Source organism: Macaca thibetana, chromosome 19, assembly GCF_024542745.1.
Source record: "Macaca thibetana thibetana isolate TM-01 chromosome 19, ASM2454274v1, whole genome shotgun sequence".
Classification (NCBI taxonomy): Eukaryota; Metazoa; Chordata; class Mammalia; order Primates; family Cercopithecidae; genus Macaca; species Macaca thibetana.
Genome location: NC_065596.1, coordinates 20,993,877 through 21,016,683, shown reverse-complemented (window position 1 = coordinate 21,016,683; position 22,807 = coordinate 20,993,877). Strand labels below are relative to the sequence as shown.

Genomic DNA, 22,807 nt, shown 5'->3' with positions numbered 1-22,807 from the left:
ACTCGCTCCCTAAAGCATGTCCTGCGTCCCGCTTGTAGGAACTCGAGGCCCAGAGAACAGTGGGGTGCCTGCCAGTGGGCCTCATCCCCTGGCCCCAAAGAGGTGGCATTCGAGCCACCCCTGGGAGGCCAGGACACGTGGGGACAGGTGGGGTGCAGGGGAGGGGTGCTCCCAGCACTGCAGGAGCCCCAAGGACTCCCTCAAGGTCTTTGCTGCCACCTCCCTGAGGGGCTTCCCAAGGGAAGAGGAAAGGCCCCCAGCAGGCCTGGTGACATCAGGCTCAGAGGGGAACAGGGGTGAGGCTGCCCGGCCTGGGGGTGTGGCCACCTGTGGCTCCTCTATCCCAGGCCTTGGAGTTGGTTCTCTGTGCCCACCTCCTTGTGCTGCACCCGCGACCCTGCCCATTCCCACCTGGGATCTGTGTCCCTTCCGTGTCCACCCCCCACACCCAGCTCAGCCCATCGGACGCCCTGTTGGAGCAGGCTGCTTCCCTCCCGCTGCTTCCCCGACAGTGCGTTGCTGGACAGCAGAGCTGGGGACTCCTGCATGCCCTGGCCCCAAGCCCAAGGCTCAGCGCAGGCCCCGGGAAGAGGCTGCGTCTGTGGGGAGATGAGAGAATGAGGGTCCCCCAGCATCCACCTTCAGAGTGGGGCTGGCTCCCACGGGGACGCCGGAGTTGGCTCTGGGCATCGGGATTTTGAGTGCTTCCTGCATGGGTCTCACATGGGAGGCCCCGCTGGCCCGCCCCTGGTCCCCCATGTCAGGCCCGCACCCGGCCCTCCTGTGTCAGGTCTGCTTCTGTGCTTTGCATGGTGTCGGGTTGGCCTGTGCGGCGCTGAGACTTTTTAGATCATTGCTTGTCTTTTAACATTTGGGCGAGGTGACGTAAGAATCGGGATTTCCGGCTTCCCTTGTGGTCCACAGAGGCCCGTGTCCCAGCTGAACATGGGTGGCCCCTTTAGAGGGGCCGGAGCTCTCCAGGGTCCTTCCAGGGCCACTCAGGTGGCCATCGCCGGTGGACAGCACGTAGATCGTCGCGGTGCTGAGACTTGCAGGGGTGAAGGGGCAGGAAGTGGGGGGTGCACGTGCAGCTCAGGTGCCCAGAGCAGGGACCTCTGAGCTGTGTCTTGTTGGGTGGAGGACGTTTTGCTGAGAGAGGCGGGAAGAGCCGTCCCAGGAAGCAAACGGCAGCAGCGAAACCAGGAGCCCTGGCGGCGACCGCGGGGACCACCGCCGCAGGAATGAAGAAGCCCGTGAGGGAGTGACAGCCCCAGGCTCTCAGCCACGGCCTGGCCGTCCGGGGAAGCCCCACCTCGCCCCAGGCACACCACAGCCGGAGCTGCTGAGCCTTCTGCCGGCCCAGCCCCTGGACTTCTAGAAAGCTTGAATGTCCAAGGCCTGGTAGGGTAGACCCAGAGCAGGCGAGCCCGAGAGGGGCTCTGTTCCGGTCTCGTGGCTCAGCGCAGGGGTTTAACCTGGGGCCCACGAATGGGCTTCAGGGGAACAGTCCCCAGCCGGGACCCCCTGTAACAGGAGTCGAATCCGGCCCACCCTGGGCCTATGTAATAGGGTGTTATTGGCATGTAGCTCCACCTGTTGTACATGGCCGCACTCACCCTGCCGTTTTAGAGCTGGGTGGTCGAGACACAGACCAGAAATACTCTCTCTCTGGTCTGTTGCAGAAGAGGTTTGCCGAGCCCTGGTCTAGGATCCTGCGTGGACTTCGGTATGGGGGTGGGGAAGTGTGGGTTTCTCCCGGGAGAGGAGGCTCTGTTTTCATTACGTTCTCAAAGGGGCTGGGCGTGGTGGCTCACGCCTGTCATCCCAGCACTTTGGGAAGCCAAGGCGGGCGAATCACCTGAGGTCAGGAGTTCGAGACCAGCCTGGTCAATGTGGCAAAACCCTGTCTGTACTAAAAATACAAAAATTAGCCTGGCATGGTGGCAGGCGCCTGTAATCCCAGCTACTCCAGAGGCTGAGGCGGGAGAGTCCATTGAACCTGGGAGATAGAGGCTGCAGTGAGCCGAGATTGTGCTGCTGCACTCCAGCCTGGGTGCCAGAGTGAGACCCTGTCTCAAGAACAAAACCAAAAAACAAAGATTCTCAAGAGGTCTGAAAATCCCAGAGTGTCCCAGGGTTAGCGTGGCACTGAGCCCGTGGGCATGGGCCTGGCACACGTTTGCAGCCCCCGTCACCCGGTGTGCGGGGTGCAGGCTGGGGGGACCCTGGGAGCTTCTCGAGTCGGAGGTCTTCCAGGTTCTGGGCTGGGGCTGGGGCTGCTGGGTGGGTCCCTGGCCTGGATCTGTCCCCTTCCATTGGCCTGGCCACCTGCTGAGGCTCATGACCCCGCCCCTGTCCCCACAGGCACGCGGAACGCGGTGCTGAACACGGAGGCGCGCACGATGGCGGCGGAGGTGCTGAGCCGCCGCTGTGTCCTCATGCGGCTACTGGACTTCTCCTACGAGCAGTACCAGAAGGCCCTGCGGCAGTCGGCGGGCGCCGTGGTCATCATCCTGCCCAGGGCCATGGCCGCCGTGCCCCAGGACGTCGTCCGGGTGAGCGTCTGCCCTGCCCCGTCCGGCTCGGGTCCAGAGCTGGGGCAGGAGTCGGAGGCAACTGTGTGAGCCTAGGCAGGTCGCTTAGCCTCTCTGAGCCCTTTGGAAAGTAGGATGGACTGTTCCCCTGCACCGTTGATCTCCCCGGGGGCGATTCTGTCTTCAGAGGATGCTGGGTGATGACCAGAGGTGTTCAGGGAGGGCCGCTCCTGGCGTGGAGTGGGTGGAGGCCCGGGATGCTGCTCAGCACCCTGCAGTGCCCAGGACGGCCCCACCCCGGAGAGGGGTCTGGCCCCAGGGTCCACAGGGCTGCGCGAGAGAGCCTGCCTTGAGTGAACAGGAGCTGGTAGAATCCAGCACGTGCCCTGGGTGAAGATGCTTTTGCAGATGAGACGCGGCGGGTGGGATGGGGGGAAGCCCTGCTTTCCTGTGAGTGTCCTATGGTTGACGCCGTGCTGTGAGGACCTGCCTGCCCTCCAGGGACAGCCACTGGGCCCCCTGCTACCTTGCCACCCCTGCCAGGCCAGCGGCTCCCTAAGCATGCGTCTGCTCCACAGCAATTCATGGAGATCGAGCCCGAGATGCTGGCCATGGAGACCATCGTCCCCGTGTACTTTGCCGTGGAGGACGAGGCCCTGCTGTCCATCTACGAGCAGACCCAGGCCGCCTCTGCCTCCCAGGGCTCTGCCTCTGCTGCTGAAGGTGGGTTCCGGGCTGCAGGGACAGAGGCTGTGGGCGTGGGGAGGCGTCCCCATCCCGAGGGCTGCAGTCACCCTGGGCTGTTTCCACCCTCAGTGTGAGGCATCCCTTCACCGGGGTTAACAGTGGGGGTTCCTGGGCCCTGCATGGACCTGCTGCATTACCACCTCGGGGCTGGGACCTGGGACTCTGCATTTTTGCAGCCGCCTGTCCCCCACCCAGCTACTGGCTCTGTGCACACGAAAGACCAGAACCACGGACTCAGGGGAGCCTTTCCCATCCTCAGGGCCTCAGGGTTTATGAAAGACATGGGGGATCTCTTCAGTTCTCTACCTGCCGAGGACGTTCTCAGCATCACGTCTCGAGTGGGCGGTGTGGGTGTGCCGGCGCTGTTCTTGCGGAGAAGGGGCACACACCTTTCTTTCCTCCCGCCGTGTGAACGGGGGCGCTGGCAGCGAGCTCAGAGCAGGAGCCCACAGCTCTGTGGTGGGACCTGTGGTGGGGAAGGATGGGACTGGCTGCTGTGGAGAGTGAGGAGAAAGAGGAACTGGAGGAGGCAGCTGAGGGGCCTGCCCAGGGCAATTGTCAGCTACTGGGGTAGCAGGGCTGAGAAGGGAGGCCCCAGAGCCCAGGGTGGCAGAGAACAGGGCACGGCAGGCAGGTGTGTGCTGGCCCAGCCCCAACAAAAGCCGTTTGGTGCTGTGGTTTCAAGTTATAAAAAAGGAGGCCGAGGCAGGTGGATCACCTGAGGTCAGGAGTTCAAAACCAGCCTGGCCAACATGGCGAAACCCTGTCTCTACTAAAAAAATACAGAAAGTTAGCCAGGCGTGGTGGCGGCCACCTGTAATTCCAGCAACTTGGGAGGCTGAGGCAGGAGAATCACTTGAACCTGGAAGGCAGAGGTTGTGGTGAGCTGAGATCACGCCATTGCACTCCAGCAACAAGAGCAAAACTCCATCTCAAAAAAGAAAAAAAAAAAAGAAAGGTTTATCCTACACAGCCAGATCAGTGAGATTCTAGATCCAGAGTTGGCTAATGCCGGCCCAGGGGCCACCTGTTTTTGTCGATAAAGTTTTATTGGTACTGGGCCATGTTCATTTATGCACAGTCCAGGGCAGCATTCCCAGCAGCAGAGCTGAATTGCTGCGGCTGCAACAGAGACCATCCGGCCGGCAAAGCCAAGGGTGTTATCTGGCCCTTTTCAGAAACCGTTCTCAACCCCTGGTCTAGGTTAAAAGTCTTGACAATGGCCATTTTTGTTGTGGCAACAGAAGAGTATAGTTCTGCAAAAACTTAAGTATCCAGTTAGAGAAGAAGGAAAGGAGAATCTTCTTTTTCTTTTTTTTTTTTTTTTGAGATGGAGTCTCACCCCTTTGCCCAGGCTGGAGTGCAGTGGCACGATCTTGGCTCACTGCATCCTGAAGGAGGAATCTACTTGGTGGAGTATTACGTGGCTGGTAAAAACGATGTTGAGGGCTGGGCATGGTGGCTCACGCCTGTTGTCCCAGCACTTACGGAGGCTGAGGCAGGAGGATCGATCGAGGCCAGGAGTCCAAGATTAGCCTGGGCAATATAGCAAGACCCCTGTCTCTACAGAAAATTTAAAAAATCAGCCAGGTGTGGTGGTGCTTGCCTGTAGTCCCAGCTGCTCAGGAGGCTGAGGTGGGAAGATCCCTTGAACCTGGGAGGAGGAGGTTGCAGTGAGCTGAGATCGCACCATTGCACTCCAGCCCGGGTGACAGTGCGAGACTCTGACTTGAATATATATATATATATATATATTTTTACAGAGAGTTCCCAGGAGCACGCTTCCCCCAGTGATCATATCTCTTTTTTTTTTTTTTGAGACGGGGTCTTGCTGTGTCGCCCAGGCTGGAGTGCAGTGGCGTGATCTCAACTCACTGCAAGCTCCGCCTCCCGGGTTCACGCTGTTCTCCTGCCTCAGCCTTCCGAGTAGATGGGACTACAGGTGCCCGCCACCAGGCCCGGCTAATTTTTTGTATTTTTAGTAGAGACGGGGTTTAACCGTGTTAGCCAGGATGGTCTTGATTTCCTGACCTTGTGATCTGCCCGCCTCGGCCTCCCAAAGTGCTGGGATTACAGGCATGAGCCACCGCACCTGGCCAATCATATTTTACATACCCACAACAGTTGTGTTTTCATTTTTGTTTTGTTATTTTTTTTTTATTCCATATTCACTTTCAAAAAATTGTGTTTTTAGGCCAGGTGCAGTGGCTCACACCTGTAATCCTAGCACTTTGGGAGGCTGAGACAGGGGGATTGCTTGATCCTGGGAGGTAGAGGCTGCAGTGAGCCATGATTGCATCACTGTACTCCAGCCTGGGTGACAGCATGAGACCCTGTCTCAAAAAGAAAAATAAAGTTGTGTTTTTAAAACGCTTTAAAAACAAAAAAAACAAACAAAAAACGCTTTAAAGCACAGAAATGCAGACTCAGAAAGTTTTGTGAACTCAGGCATTATCGGGCAGGCCCTGACCCTAAGTCCCTAAGTGAACAGCTGTTATTTTTTTTTTTTTTTTTTTTTTTTTTTTGAGACGGAGTCTCGCTCTATCGCCCAGGCTGGAGTGCAGTGGCCGGATCTCAGCTCACTGCAAGCTCCGCCTCCCGGGTTCATGCCATTCTCCGGCCTCAGCCTCCCGAGTAGCTGGGACTACAGGCGCCCACCACCTCGCCCGGCTAGTTTTTTGTATTTTTTTAGTAGAGACGGGGTTTCACCGTGTTAGCCAGGATGGTCTCGATCTCCTGACCTCGTGATCCGCCCGTCTCGGCCTCCCAAAGTGCTGGGATTACAGGCTTGAGCCACCGCGCCCGGCCGTGAACAGCTGTTATTGAGGGCCCGAGAGGAAACGATCAGAATGGCATGGAGGAGAAATTCCCCAGCAGAACGTTCCAGAAAGGAGATGTGAATCATTTTGAGAGAAGGTTGTGCTAGGGGGAGCACGGGTATCACATGGTATCGAAATCTGCTGGTCACATCCCCACACGCGGCTGGTTGGCTCCACCCGAGCCCCCAACCTGCGGTGCTGGGGACGTCCCCTGGCTGGGACCCTGGCTGGGCCGAGGCTGACGTGCCCTGTCCCTCTCCCCAGTACTGCTGCGTACGGCCACTGCCAACGGCTTCCAGATGGTCACCAGCGGGGTACAGAGCAAGGCCGTGAGTGACTGGCTCATCGCCAGCGTGGAGGTGAGTGCCACCCGCCCTGGCGTTGGCGCCGCGTCCCCAGGGGTCCCTGCCATCCACCTGGCTCCCCGGCTCAGCCATGCTAGAGGGGAGCCTCTGATGGGAAACTGGGGTCAGATCTCTCCCCTGCCCGGGCGAAAACCTCCTGTGCCTCCGCTGGCAGCTGAAGGAACCCAAACTTCTCACGTGGCTGGGGAGTCACTCTGTGGAGCGCCCAGGCCCCTGCCAGCCCCCGGTCCATCTCCTTCCTTCCATCGTGGGCCCCTACACACCAAGCCACCTCCTCCAACCCCAGGGCCTTTGCACCAGCTGCCCCTCCCAGGAAGCCCCCTCCAAGCTGCAGGGTCGCCAGCCTCCCCTCGTCACAGAACCTCACCCGTCAGCCCAGACACTGCGTCCTCACACACCCTTCCGAGCACCCCCTGGTGTCAGCAGAGCGAGAGAGGGTGGGGAGCTGCCGATGTGGAAGCTCAGATCATCGAGGCAGATCCAGAGGGTGAAGCCTACGTTGCTGCTGCTGCAGCACCAGTAGGGGCCTTAAAACCCAAGAAAGGCCGGGCGCAGTGGCTCAAGCCTGTAATCCCAGCACTTTGGGAGGCCGAGACGGGAGGATCACGAGGTCAGGAGATCGAGACCATCCTGGCTAACACGGTGAAACCCCGTCTCTACTAAAAAATACAAAAATCTAGCCGCGCGTGTTGGGGGACGCCTATAGTCCCAGCTACTCGGGAGGCTGAGGCAGGAGAATGGTGAGAACCCGGGAGGCGGAGCTTGCAGTGAGCTGAGGTCCGGCCACTGCACTCCAGCCTGGGCGACACAGCGAGACTCCGTCTCAAAAAAAAAAAAAAAAAAGAAAACGAGAAAGTGCCGACTCCCCCAGCATTTCCCCACAGGACGGTGCCGGTGAGGGGCGTAGATGAGTCCACACAGATGTGGAGTTGTCTCACGGTTGGGGGAGCCCTGAACAAGACGTGCCTGCTGTTTTAGGACCGAGGCCTTGGAGGGGGGCCCGAGTGGAAAAGCACTGGCTTAGGCGGGGGTGGGGAAAGCGTCCTGGAGCCCCTGGCTCCCCATACACAGGCCTTGGCGGAGGAGCCCTGGGGCTTGTTGAGGGCGGCTGTTCTGTTTGTTCCTGTTGGATTGTACTGTGGGCCCGGGAGGCAGGTCCTGTTCACAGCGCCAGTTAGTACGCGATGACACCCCGTGGCCTGGCCTGCATCACACTCCACAGTGGCATGGGCGCTGGGCTCCAGATCCCATGGGGCCATGTCGACTCCCTTTCCCCTGGCTGTGCCCTTTCTCCTATGAGCAGAGCCCTCTTGGCCGCTGGGCTTGGAGTTCAGCCTTTGAAGGATTTCCAAGTGGAAAAGTGTGTTGCAAAAACAGCAGGTAGACTCCCACAGCCAGACAGGGAGTCCCTAGGCCACCGCCGGCCCTCTACCTGCTTTTGTAAATAAAGTTTTTGCTTGTTTCTTTTTGTTTTTTGAGACAGAGTCTCTCTCTGTCACCAGGCTGGAGTGCAGTGGTGCGATCTCTGCTCACTGCAACCTCTGCCTCCTGGGTTCAAGTGATTCTCTTGCCTCAGCCTCCTGAGTAGCTGGGATTACTGTCATGTGCCACCACGCCCAGCTAATTTTTTGAAATTCTCTCTCTTTTTTTTTTTTTTTTTTGAGATGGAGTTTTGCCCCTGTTGCCCAGGCTGGAGTGCAGTGGCGCCATCTCGGCTCACTGAAAACTCTGCCTCCCGAGTTCAAGTGATTCTCCTGCCTCAGCCTCCTGAGTAGCTGGGATTACAGGTGCCTACCACCACGCCTGGCTAATTTTTGTATTTTTGGTAGAGAGGGGATTTCACCATGCTGGCCAGGCTGGTCTGGAACTCCTGACCTCAGGTGATCTGCCCGCCTTGGCCTCCCGAAGTGTTGGGATTACAGGTGTGAGCCACCGCGCCCGGCTGTGTAAATAAAGTTTTATGGCTCACAGCCAAGCTGATGCATGTGCAGACCACCCATGGCAGTTTCTGAGTAGTCGTAACAGACACCATCTCGTCCCCAAGGTTAAAAATATCCCCTCTGGCCCTTTATGAAAGTCTGCTGGCCCCTGGGCTAGAGTGGAATCCGACTTTGGTGGGGTAAGAGGCAGGGATGGGTGCATACAGATCCTGAAGGAATCCGAATACCTGGCTGAGGGGATTAGTCCCGTTCCTACAAACAGCTATCCTCCTGAGGGGCTCAGCCCCGTTCCTATAAAAACCTATCTTCCTGCTCTCCCCGATTTTTTTTTTTTTTTTTTTTTTTTTTTTTTTTTGAGACGGAGTCTCGCTCTGTCTCCCAGGCTGGAGTGCAGTGGCGCGATCTCGACTCACTTCAAGCTCCGCCTCCCGAGTTCACGCCATTCTCCTGCCTCAGCCTCCCGAGTAGCTGGGATTACAGGTGCCCGCCACCATGCCCGGCTAATTTTTTGTATTTGTAGTAGAGACGGGGTTTCACCGTGTTAGCCAGGATGGTCTCGATCTTCTGACCTTGTGATCCGCCCGCTTCGGCCTCCTAACCCGATTTTTAAAGATTTCAACCTGAGGGCCAGAGCAGGGGTGGGTCCCTGTTCCTGGCTCCACCTCCTCCCTGGAGGAGCTCCCTGGGGCTCCCAGAGTCAGAGGCTGGCACCTCCTGTAGGCCTCAGTGCTGAGGCCGATGCTGGCACCCAGCGGACGGGCCCCATGTGGTCCAGAGGGGAGGGGTCTCCAAGCCCCACACATGGGTCACCTGCCCCAGGAGCAGCCAGGCCATTCCCCCGCTGTCTTTCCACAGGGGCGGCTGACGGGGCTGGGCGGAGAGGACCTTCCCACCATCGTTATCGTGGCCCACTACGACGCCTTCGGAGTGGCCCCCGTACGTATGTGTGTCCCCATCCCCCGCCACCCCACAGGGCTTGGACTCCGGCTCCAGGCAGTGCCGAGGCAAAGCGCCTGTGGGGGATGGTGGTCGGGGTCAGTGGTTCACCCTGTGACAACCTTTGCTAGTCATCCCGGTCCCCACAAGGGCCTTAGGGTGGGTGTCGTGGGACTGAAACAGGCCTGGCTCTTGCCCCGGGGTCCCAGGTCTCAGGGTGCGGCGGTGGCTGTGTCAGGGGCTGAGCCCAGGGAGTCTGAGTCAGGCCAGCGCTGGGTGCCGTGGCTCTGCACGAGGCCTCCTTGTGGCTGTGGTTTGTCCCAGCGAGAGGCCACAGAGCGGGGAGCAGTATCCACGAAGGGAAAGGCGTGTGCAGTGGGTCGGGGAGGCCAGGCCCGGCTTCCAGGCCTTCTCCCCTTGTGTCCCATGGGACACGCCTCATTCCCAGCAGTGAGCTGGGACGACAGCCCAAAGCACCGTCACCAGCAAGGCTCCCAGAGACCCAGCACCTGGTTCCTGTGGGGGCTGGTTCTGTGGGCCCTGCTGCCTGGCCCATGCCGGGATTCCAGACTCCAGAGGGAAGCAGGGCCTGTGCGTGAACCACAGTGTTTGCAGGAACAGCTTTGGCCCTAGACAGAGCCTGTCCTGTCCGCGAGGGTCAAGGGCCCTGGTGCAGGTTCCTGGTCTCAGGCCTGCGGCACAAACTGTTCTGCTCAGCGCGGGTTGGGTGGGAGCGGGGTCGGGGCGTGAACCACTGTGTCAACCAGCACCCTGCCTCCTTTTTTTTTTTTTTTTTTTTTTAATTTAGACAGAGTCTCGCTCTGTTGCCCAGGCTGGAGTGCAGTGTCATAGTCTCAGCTCACTGCAAGCTCCGCCTCCCAGGTTTAAGCGATTCTCCTGCCTCAGTCTCCCAAGTAGATGGGACTATGGGTGCCTGCCACCACGCCCGGCTAATTTTTTGTATATTTGGTAGAGATGGAGTTTCACCACATTAGCCAGGTCGGTGCCTCTTGAACTCCTGACCTCAGGCGATCCACCCGCCTCAGCCTCCCAAAGTGCTGGGATTACAGGCGTGAGCCACCACACCCGGCCCTGCCTCCTTCTTCGAACACAAATCAGCTGAACCAGGCAGAGTGCAGAGGGTCAGGGCAGATCTGCTACCTGGCTGTGTTCCCAACCCCTTGGAGGGCCAGGCCCCCAGCCTTGAGAATGCCTGGTCCCGCTGGGGCCCACACAGAAACTCAAGCTGCTCAGGGCAGTGCCTCTTGAACTCCTGACCTCAGGCGATCCACCTGCCTCAGCCTCCTAACCTGCTGGGATTACAGGCGTGAGCCACGGCGCCCGCTGCCTTTCTCTGTCCTCATTGTCCCCTGTGAAGCTTTTTTTGTTTTAAATGTTATTTATTTATTTATTTTTTATTTATTATTTATTTATGTTTTTTGAGACAGAGTCTCGCTCCGTCACTGGGCTGGAGTGCAGTGGTGCGATCTCGGCTCACTGCAACCTTTGCCTTCTGGATTCAAGTGATTCTCCTTCCTCAGTCTCCCGAGTAGCTGGGACTACAGGTGCCCGCCACCATACCTGGCTCATTTTTTTTTTTTTTTTTTTTTTTGAGACGGAGTCTCGCTCTGTCGCCCAGGCTGGAGTGCAGTGGCCGGATCTCAGCTCACTGCAAGCTCCGCCTCCCGGGTTCACGCCATTCTCCTGCCTCAGCCTCCTGAGTAGCTGGGACTATAGGCGCCCGCCAACTCACCCGGCTAGTTTTTTGTATTTTTTAGTAGAGACGGGGTTTCACCATGTTAGCCAGGATGGTCTCGATCTCCTGACCTCGTGATCCGCCTGTCTCGGCCTCCCAAAGTGCTGGGATTACAGGCTTGAGCCACCGCGCCCGGCCAGTGAATAATTGGCCCGTACGGGGGTCATTTTTTGTATTTCTAGTAGAGATGGGGTTTCAGCATGTTGGTCAGGCTGGTCTCGAACTCCAGATCTCAGGTGATCCGCCCACCTCGGCCTCCCAAAGTGTTGGGATTACAGGCGTGAGCCACCGCGCCCGGCCAAATTTATTTTTTGAGATAATCATAAAACATAAAGTTCACCATTTTAGAGTGTACGAGTGGGTTTTAGTACATCCAAAGTGGTACGGTCTCCACCCCTTTCTAATTCCAGAACATTCCATCACCCCAGAAAGCAGCCCTGCCCCATCAGCTGTCACTCCTGGTCCCCTCCCCAACCCCGGCACGTGCGTGTCCGTCCCAGCACCTGTGGGCTGGCCTGTTGGATGGGTCTTATGAACGGATCCTACACTGGGAGCAAAGCCTTTTGGATCTGGCTTCTCTCACTGAGGAGGGTGTTTGTTGTCCCCCTGAATTCAGTGTCACCGAGGTCCCCTTTATATGCTGTGGCCTTGGGACGGTCCCAAGCCATTGCAGTGTTCAAGAAGCAGTGTGGCCTTACTGAGAAGGCTGCTTTAGATCACAAAGGTGCATCCGAGGGCAGGAAAGGCATGTGGTCGAGCTGTGCAGGTCTCCCCACGGCCGGGGCTCGAGGGTGGAAGGGCTGGTCCCACAGAGGGGATCCCACACAAAGACCGGGGCTGGATAGACGCTGCCCTCCGTGAGCAAATCTGCCCCGGCTCTGGGCTCCAAACTCTGCGTGTGGCTTCTCCTGGGTGCGGGCCGAGGTGAGGTGGACGGGGAGATTCCTGGGTTCAGCGGGGCCCTGCAGATCCCAGGCCATCAGTTGGGGATTGAATACAGTGGGGGAACGATCCCAGCTGCCCGCTGGACATGGCAAAGGGGCTGGGGGACAGCACAGAGATGACCACGGCTGCTGTGGGCAGTGAGGTGGTGGGGCTGTGGGAGCGGGGTGGGGGTGACCGAGAGATGACCGCAACTGCTGTGGGCAGTGAGGTCGTGGGGCTGCGGGAGCGGGGCGGGGGTGACCGTGACCGTGCCTCTCCCGCCCCTGCAGTGGCTGTCTCTGGGCGCGGACTCCAACGGGAGCGGCGTCTCTGTGCTGCTGGAGCTGGCACGCCTCTTCTCCCGGCTCTACACCTACAAGCGCACGCACGCTGCGTGAGTGCCAGGGGCGGGCAGGGGGACGGGCGCGGGGGCCACGCTGCCGGACAGCGCCACCCACCAGGCGCCTCTGCAGCTGTTTTTGTGAAGCCGCCTGGCCCTGAAGTGGGCCTTAGCCCAGGAATTGGGGTGCCTTGTTTATCGAGGGCTAAGCTGAGGTCTCACAGGTTCCGTCTCTTGGAGGCCCACGGGGCCCGGCGGCTGCTCGCCCCAGGAGCCTGCTGGGGATGCTGTCAGCTGCAAATGGTAGAGACTCCCGGCTAAGGGCCCTGGAACCGGGGGATCCCCTCAGCCCTGTGCGGGCAGGGCCGGATTTTTTGCTGGGGTGCGGCCATCCTGGGCACTGCAGGGCACTGAACAGCATCCCGCCCCCACCCACTCCATGCCGGCAATACCCCATAGTCGTGGCGGTCACAGGTGTCCTCAGACATCGCCCACTCTCCGCTGGGGGCAGAGTCAGCCGTGGTTGAGACCCCCCTGGGTCAGGGGATTCCATGGAGCCCCAAGAGACTGTCCCAGGCTCATCTGCCCCGCTGAGGTCCCAGGAGGCTGCACACGTTGAAATCCACACCCTGAGTAGGAAGGGAGAGAAGAGGTGAATCCCAGGAGCTGGGGGACCCCCGGTTTATACCATCCGCCCCGTCGGGAGTTTATCCTGGTGTCTGGTGTAAGCAGGGGGCAGACTCGATTTTTCCCCAGATAATGAATGCAGGCTTCGTCCCCCGTGGCCCTGTGGACGTCTTTGGTGGGTGACTCTGTCCTGGGCGCCACCCACTCCGTGCCAGGAGCGCCCCCAGACGTAGCAACCACAGATGTCTCCAGACATGACTGTGTCTCCCGTGCGGGGTGGGTAGAATCACCTCCAGGTGAGACCCTGGCCCAGACAGTCACCCGCTCCCGAGACAGTACTGCTGTTGTCATTGTGTCAGCAGCTCAGAGAGGCCAGGGCCACTGTGGCTGAGACGTTTCTCAGCCTTCTTACAGTCATAGGGCGCTGGGAGTCACGTCCAGGTTTAGGTAGGAACTTGGACTTGAGCTCCTGGCCTCAAACAATCCTCCTGCCTCAGCCTCCTAAAGCACCAGGATTACAGATGTGAGCCACCACGTCCAGCCAAAACTTTTTTTTATTTAAGCTGCAGAACCGCTTCCCCCAGCCCCCCACTGATGCCTTTTGAGAAGCTCATGCTTTCAAACATGTGTGAACAGGGCTGGCTTCTGCCAGGCCCGGGGGCTTCCTGGCAGCTGGGGCAGAGGTTGGGTTTCCGGGGCAGAAGGGACTGGGTTGGAGAGAGTCCGGGGCGGACATGGGAGGATGAGGGTAGGGGACATGCTGAGCAGTTTCCTTCTCTGATCCTGGTGACCCTTCTAACAGCCCAGCCTGTGTTCCATTAGAATTCTTGGCCCAGCTAGGTGGCTCATGCCTATAATCCCAGCACTTTGGAAGGCCGAGGCGGGTGGGTCACCTATCAGGAGTTCAAGACCAGCCTGACCAACATGGTGAAACCCCGTCCCTACTGAAAATACAAAATTAGCCAGCTGTGGTGGTGCACGCCTGTAATCCCAGCTACTCGGGAGGCTGAGGCAAGAGAATCGCTTGAACCTGGGAGGCAGAGGTTGCAGTGAGCCGAGATCGCACCATTGCACTCCAGCCTGGGCAACGAGCGAAACTCCGTCCTAAAAGAAGAAAAAAAATTATTCTTCTTCTTTAAGTGAATAGACTTTATTTTTTTGGCCTCCTGGTGTCTGTTGACTGGTCGGTCACCCCGGTTCCTCCTGGGCTCAGAGAAGCCTCTAGAGTTGGGGTCTAATGTGGGGAGGCCCTGCTGCTGGGAGACACTGCGTGATTTGTGGTCGTCATTAGGGGAAGCTCCCAGTTTGGGGTGGGTGAGGCCAGGGATGCCGCTCAGCACCCTCAAGTGCCCATAACAGCCCCACCCCCGAGAACCATCTGGCCCTGGTGTCCACAGGGCTGAGGGGTCATGCCCTGCCGTAAGGGACTGGTGAGGATTTCCTACTTTGGGGAGTCCTTCATACCCCTCCTCAGGGACCTGTGACCTGGCCTGGTCCCTCCTCCACCCCAGGTGCTTGCCTATCAAAGCTAACGCCAGGTCTTCCCCCGCCAGGTACAACCTCCTGTTCTTTGCTTCCGGAGGAGGCAAGTTTAACTACCAGGGAACCAAGCGCTGGCTGGAAGACAACCTGGACCACACAGGTGAGCGGCCCCAGGTGGGGGTGGGGGTGCCGCAAGGGTGGTGCTGTGGGGAGGCACGGAGGGAGGGCTGGGGGCCACTTCCCAGTCCCCACCCGCCCCGCCAGCTCTCGGTGCCCTGCAGACTCCAGCCTGCTTCAGGACAACGTGGCCTTCGTGCTGTGCCTGGACACCGTGGGCCGAGGCAGCAGCCTGCACCTGCACGTGTCCAAGCCGCCCCGGGAGGGCACCTTGCAGCATGCCTTCCTGCGGGAGCTGGAGACGGTGGGTGCCCCTTTGACGGATGGGCCCCAGGCTCTGTGGGGCACACACGTCGGGGCTGGGTTGGGGCGTCTTGTCCCAGGGTGTCCTTGCTGTCTGCCCTTGGGGCTCTGAGGGGCACACTGTGTCGGGGCTGTGCTGGGGCCTTCTGTCCCGGGGTGTCCCCCTGTCCCTCCTTACCCAGCGCTCACTGTCCATCAGAGTTCTAGCTGGCCTCACAGGGGACCCCAGGGGCAGGTGGGTTTCTCCTCGTTTTGCACCCTCGGAGGTTCTGGGAGGCCCCTGGGGCATTTGGGGAGTGGGCCTGGGTGGCCACCACCCCTGCCTGCCCTCTGCTGATGGCACCTCCGGCTGCAGGTGGCTGCACACCAGTTCCCCGAGGTACGGTTCTCCATGGTGCACAAGCGGATCAACCTGGCGGAGGACGTGCTGGCCTGGGAGCATGAGCGCTTCGCCATCCGCCGGCTGCCCGCCTTCACGCTGTCCCACCTGGAGAGCCACCGCGACGGCCAGCGCAGCAGCATCATGGATGTGCGGTGAGCATGGCAGCGTGCCCAGCCCCTCCTAGAGCTTTCCTGGGGGCTGAGCCACAGGTCACAACTCCAGGGGCCATGAGAGCCTGGAGGGAGCGGCCCCCACACACAGGCCATGGGGAAGAGGCTGGTGCGTGGCCGAGGCCGGCTATTTGGTCAGGCTGTTCGCAAGCTCTTCCTTACCGGGGCTAGGGAGGGCGAGGCCAGCAGCCTGGGGTCATGGCCCTAGGTGGGACCCCCAGACCCCATCACCTGTTGAGTTAGGAGAAAGCAGCTCCTGCCTCTGGGCTTCTTCAGGGCCCTGGCGACTGTCTCGGGGAGCCTGGCCCCCCACCGCACCCCAGCTCTTCCTTGCCCAGCCTCCCTCTGGGGCACTGTCTCTCTGGCTTCCTGTGTCCTCTGACCCTGAGTCCTGCCTGTCTCCCTGCTGTCATGTGAGCCCCTGGGCAGGCTTTTGTGGAGCCTGAAACAGTCTGGCCACCCCGGCTGGTCCTGGCACCAGCAGGTGGGCGCCGTCTCCTCCCCCAGCGCCCGCAGGCCTGGCATAGACCCTTCCCGTTCATCCGCTCTGCTCTGAGGTCACTGGGCCCTCAGGAGAGGTGCGAGCTCAGCCATCGGAGGCCTGCAGAAGCCCGTGGCGGGAGGGAGGGGCACGTCCCTGTGTGATCTCAGTCCTGGAAAGGATGGAGGTGACGGTCGCCCACCAGCCAGGAGAGTGCCAGGAAGTGAGGTGGGCACATGGCTGTCCCAGCTGTGCTGAACTCTCTCAAGACCACCAGGGGTCAGCCCAGGAGGGCCACCTGGGTCCCAGAATGGATTCTTCCAGCGGGACGGAATAGTCCTGTTTAAATCCCAGAAAAGCAGAAAACGGAGTCAGTAGGAACCAAGGCCTCGGGGCGCGAGCCTCACCTGAGCACAGGGGCGGGTCAGGGCGCGGGGCCTGGAGGTGGGGGCCCCCTGGTGAACCTGCGTCTGCATGTCAGCTGAGTAGTTAAAGCTAAGCTTAATTTTTTTTTTTTTTTAAAGACAGAGTCTCACTCTGTCACCTAGGCTGGAGTGCGGGGATTACAAGCGTGAGAACTACCATGCTTGGCTCCAAGTCCACATTTTAAATAATTGTTTTTGAATCGTGAAGGTCCCGGGTGGATTCTAAGACTCTGACCCGTAACACGAGGATCATCGCGGAGGCCCTGACTCGAGTCATCTACAACCTCACGGAGAAGGTAAGCCCTTGCTGCCACCAGCGCCAGCGCCAGCGCCCCCACCCCCGCGCCAGCGCCAGCGCCAGCGCCAGCCCCGCCCCAGCGCCAGCGCCAGCCCCAGCCCCGCCCCAGCGCCAGCCCCAGCCCCAACCCCAGCCCCAGCCCCTGCCCCGCCCCAGCCCCAGCCCCTGCCCCGCCCCAGCCCCAGCCCCTGCCCCGCCCCAGCCCAAGCTCAGCCCCGTCCCCGTCCCCGCCCCCATCCCTGGCCCGCCCCGGTTCATCTCAGCCCAGCCCCGCCCCAACTCCTGCCCCGCCCAAGTCCCAGCCTCAGCCCCGCCCCAAACCCAGCCCCAGCCCCGCCCCAGGGACCTGGACTCAGGGCTGTCCCCTCCTCTCTCCGCAGGGGACGCCGCCAGACATGCCGGTGTTCACGGAGCAGATGGTAAGGGGGCCGAGCTAGCGAGTGGGTGGACAGGCAGGCGGGGCCGGGCTGTGACCACTGTTGCCGTCCCTACAGCAGATCCAGCAGGAGCAGCTGGACTCGGTGATGGACTGGCTCACCAACCAGCCCCGGGCCGCGCAGTTGGTGGACAAGGACAGCACCTTCCTCAGCACGCTGGAGCACCACCTGAGCCGCTACCTGAAGGACGTCAAGCAGCACCACGTCAAGGCCGACAAACGGTGAGGCTGGGGCTCCGCACTGGCCCCGTTCAGCCTGGGGCCTAGGGGGACCTCCCCATATTGCATCTCCCACCCCCTCACCCCTGGGGGATGCCAGGTGGAGCAAATACAAAGAGAGAATGGGAGGAGGGCCGGGCGCGGTGGCTACGCCTGCAATCCCAGTACTTTGGGAGACTGAGGCAGGTGGATCACTTGAGGTCAGGAGTTTGAGACCAGCCTGACCAACATGGTGAAACCTCGTCTCTAGTAAAAATACAAGAAGTAGGCCTGTGTGGCGGTGGATGCCTGTAATCCCAGCTACTTAGGAGGCCGGGACGGAAGAATCACTTGAACCCTGGCCGGGCGCGGTGGCTCAAGCCTGTAATCCCAGCACTTTGGGAGGCCAAGACGGGCGGATCACGAGGTCAGGAGATCGAGACCATCCTGGCTAACCCGGTGAAACCCCGTCTCTACTAAAAAAAATACAAAAAAACTAGTCGGGCGAGGTGGCGGGCACCTGTAGTCCCAGCTACTCAGGAGGCTGAGGCAGAGAGAATGGCGTAAACCCAGGAGGCGGAGCTTGCAGTGAGCTGAGATCCGGCCACTGCACTCCAGCCCGGGGGACAGAGCGAGACTCCGTCTCAAAAAAAAAAAAAAAAAAAAAAAAGAATCACTTGAACCCAGGAGTTGGAGACCAGCCTGGGCGACATAGCAAGACCCCATCTCTACAAACTTAAAGCGTTAAGTTTTTATTTATGTATTTATTTATTTGTCTTTGAGATGGAGTCTTGCACTGTCACCCAGTTTGGAGTGCAGTGACGTGATCTTGTCTCACTACAACCTCCATCTCCCAGCTTCAAGTGGTTCTCAGACCTCGGTCTCCTGAGTAGCTGGGATTACAGGCACCCACCACCATGCCCGGCTAATTTTTTTAAATTTTTAGTACGAGATGGGGTTTCACCATGTTGGCCAGGCTGGTCTCGAACTCTTGACTTCAAGTGATCTGCCTGCCTCAGCCTCCCAAAGTATTGGGATGACAGGTGTGAGCCACCACACCCCATCTCCCTCTCTACACACCCTTTATTAAGAACTAGCTGGGCAGCCGGGCGCGGTGCCTCAAGCCTGTAATCCCAGCACTTTGGGAGGCCAAGACGGGCGAATCACGAGGTCAGGAGATCGAGACGGTGAAACCCCGGGCCGGGCGCGGTGGCTCAAGCCTGTAATCCCAGCACTTTGGGAGGCCGAGACGGGCGAATCACGAGGTCAGGAGATCGAGACCATCCTGGCTAACACGGTGAAACCCCGTCTCTACTAAAAAAAAAATACAAAAAACTAGCCGGGAATGGCGGTGAACCCGGGCGCGGAGCGCCTGTAGTGCACCCAGCTACTCGGGAGGCCAAGGCAGGAGAATGGCTAAACCCCCGGGAGGCGGAGCTTGCAGTGAGCTGAGATCCGGCCACTGTACTCCAGCCTGGGCGACAGAGCGAGACTCCGTCTCAAAAAAAATAAAAAAATAAGAACTAGCTGGGCAGAGTGGTGCCCCCTGAGAAAGTGCTCTCTCCCCAGGGACCCAGAGTTTGTCTTCTACGACCAGCTGAAGCAAGTGATGAATGCGTACAGGTGAGTGGCGGCCAGCGGGGCCTGGAGCCCTTCACCCTTGTGGGTTACAGCGGAGGGGACCATGGCCCATAGGGGTCTAGGGGGCCACGTTGCTGGCCCGCACCATCCTCAACCACAGGGACCCTGCTTTCTCCGCAGAGTCAAGCCAGCCGTCTTTGACCTGCTCCTGGCCGTTGGCATTGCTGCCTACCTCGGCATGGCCTATGTGGCTGTCCAGGTGAGCAGTGCCCAGGCTCCGGCGGGGCAGGGGGCCGCCCACCTGGAGGAGCTGGGCTGCATGTCTCTGAGTGCATCCTGTCCCCTGGCTCAGCTTAGAGTCACATGGCCTGGGGCCCCAGCCCCGCCCACGTCCTCACTCTCTCCTGCTGTGTCCCCAGCACTTCAGCCTCCTCTACAAGACCGTCCAGAGGCTGCTCGTGAAGGCCAAGACACAGTGACACAGCCACCTCCCAAGACACAGTGACACAGCCACCCCCACAGCCGGAGCCCCCGCCGCTCCCCAGTCGTTGGGGCCGAGCACGAGTGAGTGGACACTGTCCCGCCCCAGGCGGCCCCGCGGGGACAGGGGCCCTCTCCCCGCCCCGGCGGTGGTTGAAACACTGAATTACAGAGCTTTTCTCTGTTGCTCTCCAAGACTGGGGGGATTCTTTTTTTTTTCCTTGTCTTTGAACTTCCTTGGAGGAGAGTTTGGGAGACATCCCGGGGCCAGGCTACGGACTTGCGAACGAGCCGCCCAGTCCCGGGAGCCGGCCGCCTTGGGTCCGGTGTCAGCACACATGCACGATTAGAGAGGAGACGCCGGGACCCCCTGCCCGATCGCACGCAGCCTCCGCCCACCGCCTCCTGCCGCAAGGGGCCTGGACTGCAGGCCCAGCCTGCTCCCTGCTCCGCGTCTGTCCTTGGACATCCCCTCCCGCTCCCCGATGGTGGCGTGGACATGGTTATTTATCTCTTCTCCCTCTTGCCTGGAGGAGGGCAGTGCCAGCCCTGGGGTTCCAGGATTCCAGCCCCACTGGAGCATTTTGTCCCCCATGTGGTCTCAGTGACCCGTCCCCTCCACAGTGGGCTGTCGGGGAGCCGTAGCACTCAGCCTTCCCCTTTTCCGACTGCAGGGTCTGACGCCATCGTTGACAGCCTCTGCTTCGTGGGGGGCTGGCAGGGCCCCTGCCTCCCCGGCCCCTGACACACTGCACACCCCCATTCCCCCGCGCCCCTCTCCTCCCAGCCTGTCCCGCCGGCCCCTGTGCCTCTTCGGCCCCAGCCCGGCTCCCAGGGGCCTCACCTGCTTGACCCCGGCCCAGCTCCCTGCCCTGAGTCCTGAGCCAGTGCCTGGTGTTTCCTGGGCTCGGTGCTGGGCCCCCAGGCCTGCCAGGCTTTGCCACGGCCGGCCGGTCCTCCCTGGGGAACTGGGTGCAGGTGGAGGACTGGGAGGCAGGAGGTGGCCTGGGGAGGCCGGGTGGCTCCTCTCCTCACTCCCTGCCCTGGGCCTCAGCTTCCTCATTTATCGAAAGGACGTGTTCAGGGTGGGGGCGTCAGGTGAGAGCATTTGTTGGGAAGGAGACACTTGGCATGGCTTCTGGGGCCACCCTTCCTGGAACTCCGAGAGGAAGGTCCGGGCCCCCACGAAGCCATGGACAGAACCCTCCACCCCGCAGGCCAGGCGCCGTGTGTGAGTGTGGGAGGGAAGGAGGCCCGCATTGAGCTCAGGGAGACCCCGGCGTGTCCGTTCTTTAGCAATATAACCCACGCAGTGCGTGCCGAGCAGACTTGGGGAAGAAGGGGCTTGAGCTGGGCGAGTCCTGGCCTGGGCACCCACAGCCATCTCCCTTTCGTGGCCCAGGGAGGTGTTTGCTGTCTGAGGGACCTGGGCCGGCCCATGGGAACCTGGGGTTCTGTCCAGATAGGACCAGGGGTTCTCACTTTGGCCACCAGTTCCTCAGCCAGCACCTCTGCCCTCCTGAACCTGCAGCCTGGAGGGGTGCGGGGGTAACCACCCCACTTTCCTCCAGGTTAGCAGGGGACCCTCTTCCCCCCACCTGCCCTGCGGGTTGCCCGCCTCCTCCAGAGACTTGCCCAAGGGCCCATCCCGGCTGGCCTCTGGGCACTTGTGCTGGGACTCTGGGACCCCGGCAGCTGCCACCTTGTCACCATGAGAGAATCTGGGGAGTGCTTGTGTGCTAGCCAGCAGGCTTCTGTCTGGGTGCCGCCGGGCCAGCGTTTCAGAGGGAGCTTCCTTCCTTCCCGGACAGGTCGTCAGGATGGATGCACTGACTGACCGTCTGGGGCTCAGGCTGGTGTGGGATGCAGCCGGCCAATGAGAAAATAAAGCCATATTGAATGATCGCCACCAGTGTCTGGTCTGGGGGCTGCGAGGATTGTATTGTGACAACTGTTGGGGGTTCTTGTTCCTCTAGGCGATGACAGTAGGGGCAGGGCTGTGTGAAGCGCGCATCACTGACTTGCCCTCTCCTGGAGTGAGGCTTCAGCCTGTCGTGGGCCAGGCCTGTGCCCAAGGCTGCTGGGCCGTGCGGGAGAGTGAGGCTCTGGCTAAACCCGCTGTTGCTGGGCCACGCAGCCTTGCCTCCTCCCGCCTCCCCCGGGAGGGTCTGTGTGCAGGGTCTTGTGGGTAATGGGTGGACCTGTTTCCTGGGCCACCATCACAAAGCACCACCAACTATGGGGCTCAGAACACCAGAAATCCACCCTCAGCGTCTCCGAGGCCCCAAATCCAAAGTCAGGGTGTGGGCAGGGCCCCCAGGGCGAGTCCTTCCTGCCTTTCCCAGCTTCTGGGGCTCCCCGCGTCCTCGGCTTGTGGCCACGTCGTTCCAGCCCCTGCCTTGTCTCTGTCTTCCAAGGACCTCCCTCACGTTGGATCAGGGCCCACCTTGCTCCAGGAGGATGCTCCCCCCCTAACTAATGACCTCTGCCAAGATGCCATTTGCAGTTGAGGCTAATGGCTGAGGTTCTTTTGGACATGAATCTGAGGGAACTCTGCAACCCTGGACCACGGGCAGTGGGCTGTGTGAAGTCGGCTTCCAACCCAACTGCAGGTTCAGAGGTTTACTGAGAGCCTACACAGCAGGTGCAGAACTAGGGTTGGTCCCTCCCGGTCAGAAGCCCTGGGGACCCTCCCAGGTTCTGCCCAGTGTTCAGGCCCCTTCCTGGCCTGCCCAGTTGCCGGACTCAGTAAACACTGGTGGAGCTGCCATGTGTCCCTGGCCTGAGATCCGTGCTCTCGGGGAAGGAGGACAGGCAGAGATGTGCTGGTGAGAAGATGAAGCAGGGAGAGGTGGCGGCGTGGGGAGGCTGCAGCAGCTGAGGAAGTGGCCCCGAGGGAGGCAGGAGCCTGTGGACTGTGGCTGGAAGGGATGGTGTCTGAGCTGCGACCTGAACGATGAGGCAGCCGGGGCGAAACCTGGAGGAGGGGATTCCAAGCGGAGGCACAGCCCACCTGTGCAAAGGCCCTGGGGCAGGACAGGGCCTGGCGTGTTGGAGGAACAGCAGGAAGGCCCGTGTGGCTCAAGCAGAGGGAGTGAGGGTGGGGAGGGGAGGGAATGGGGCAGGTTGTGCAGGGCCTCATGGGCCGTGGGGAGGACTTGGGCTTTGACCTCGAGGCAGGTGGGAGCCATAGAGGGCTGTGGGGAGAGAAGGGACAGGCCCTGACTTGGGTTCTCCCGGGCGCCGTCTGACAGCTGCTTCGGGGAGGGGAGAAGGGGGTGGCGAGGGTTTAGCCTAGTACCAGGTAGAGGTGACTGGGCTGGTGCAGGTGGGCGATGCTGGGGCTGGGCCAGGTGGAGGCAGAGAAGGGTGGATTCCTCCTGTTCCCCCTCCACCGCTGTGTTCCTGGAGTGCAGAGAACGGGCTACAGAGATGCTTCCAGAACCAGTGTGTGGCCTGGACCGAG

The 22,807-nt window shown here is 60.3% G+C and overlaps 2 protein-coding genes across 3 annotated transcripts in view; one reads left to right on the top strand and one right to left on the bottom strand.

Annotated features, from left to right (window-relative positions):
- Positions 1 to 21,250, top strand: part of NCLN (nicalin) — a 353,563-nt gene extending 332,313 nt beyond the window's left edge. Inside the window, exons 3-16 of the mRNA XM_050770374.1 lie at positions 2,365 to 2,555; positions 3,113 to 3,257; positions 6,365 to 6,459; positions 9,261 to 9,341; positions 12,312 to 12,415; positions 14,542 to 14,630; positions 14,752 to 14,891; positions 15,246 to 15,424; positions 16,557 to 16,644; positions 17,027 to 17,065; positions 17,141 to 17,304; positions 18,850 to 18,903; positions 19,042 to 19,120; positions 19,281 to 21,250. Coding sequence (XP_050626331.1) covers positions 2,365 to 2,555; positions 3,113 to 3,257; positions 6,365 to 6,459; positions 9,261 to 9,341; positions 12,312 to 12,415; positions 14,542 to 14,630; positions 14,752 to 14,891; positions 15,246 to 15,424; positions 16,557 to 16,644; positions 17,027 to 17,065; positions 17,141 to 17,304; positions 18,850 to 18,903; positions 19,042 to 19,120; positions 19,281 to 19,340 — 1,508 coding nt within the window. The 3' untranslated portion in view covers positions 19,341 to 21,250. The remainder of the gene's footprint in view (positions 1 to 2,364; positions 2,556 to 3,112; positions 3,258 to 6,364; positions 6,460 to 9,260; positions 9,342 to 12,311; positions 12,416 to 14,541; positions 14,631 to 14,751; positions 14,892 to 15,245; positions 15,425 to 16,556; positions 16,645 to 17,026; positions 17,066 to 17,140; positions 17,305 to 18,849; positions 18,904 to 19,041; positions 19,121 to 19,280) is intronic.
- Positions 1 to 22,807, bottom strand: part of TLE5 (TLE family member 5, transcriptional modulator) — a 392,013-nt gene that overhangs the window by 138,098 nt on the left and 231,108 nt on the right. The window lies entirely within an intron of this gene.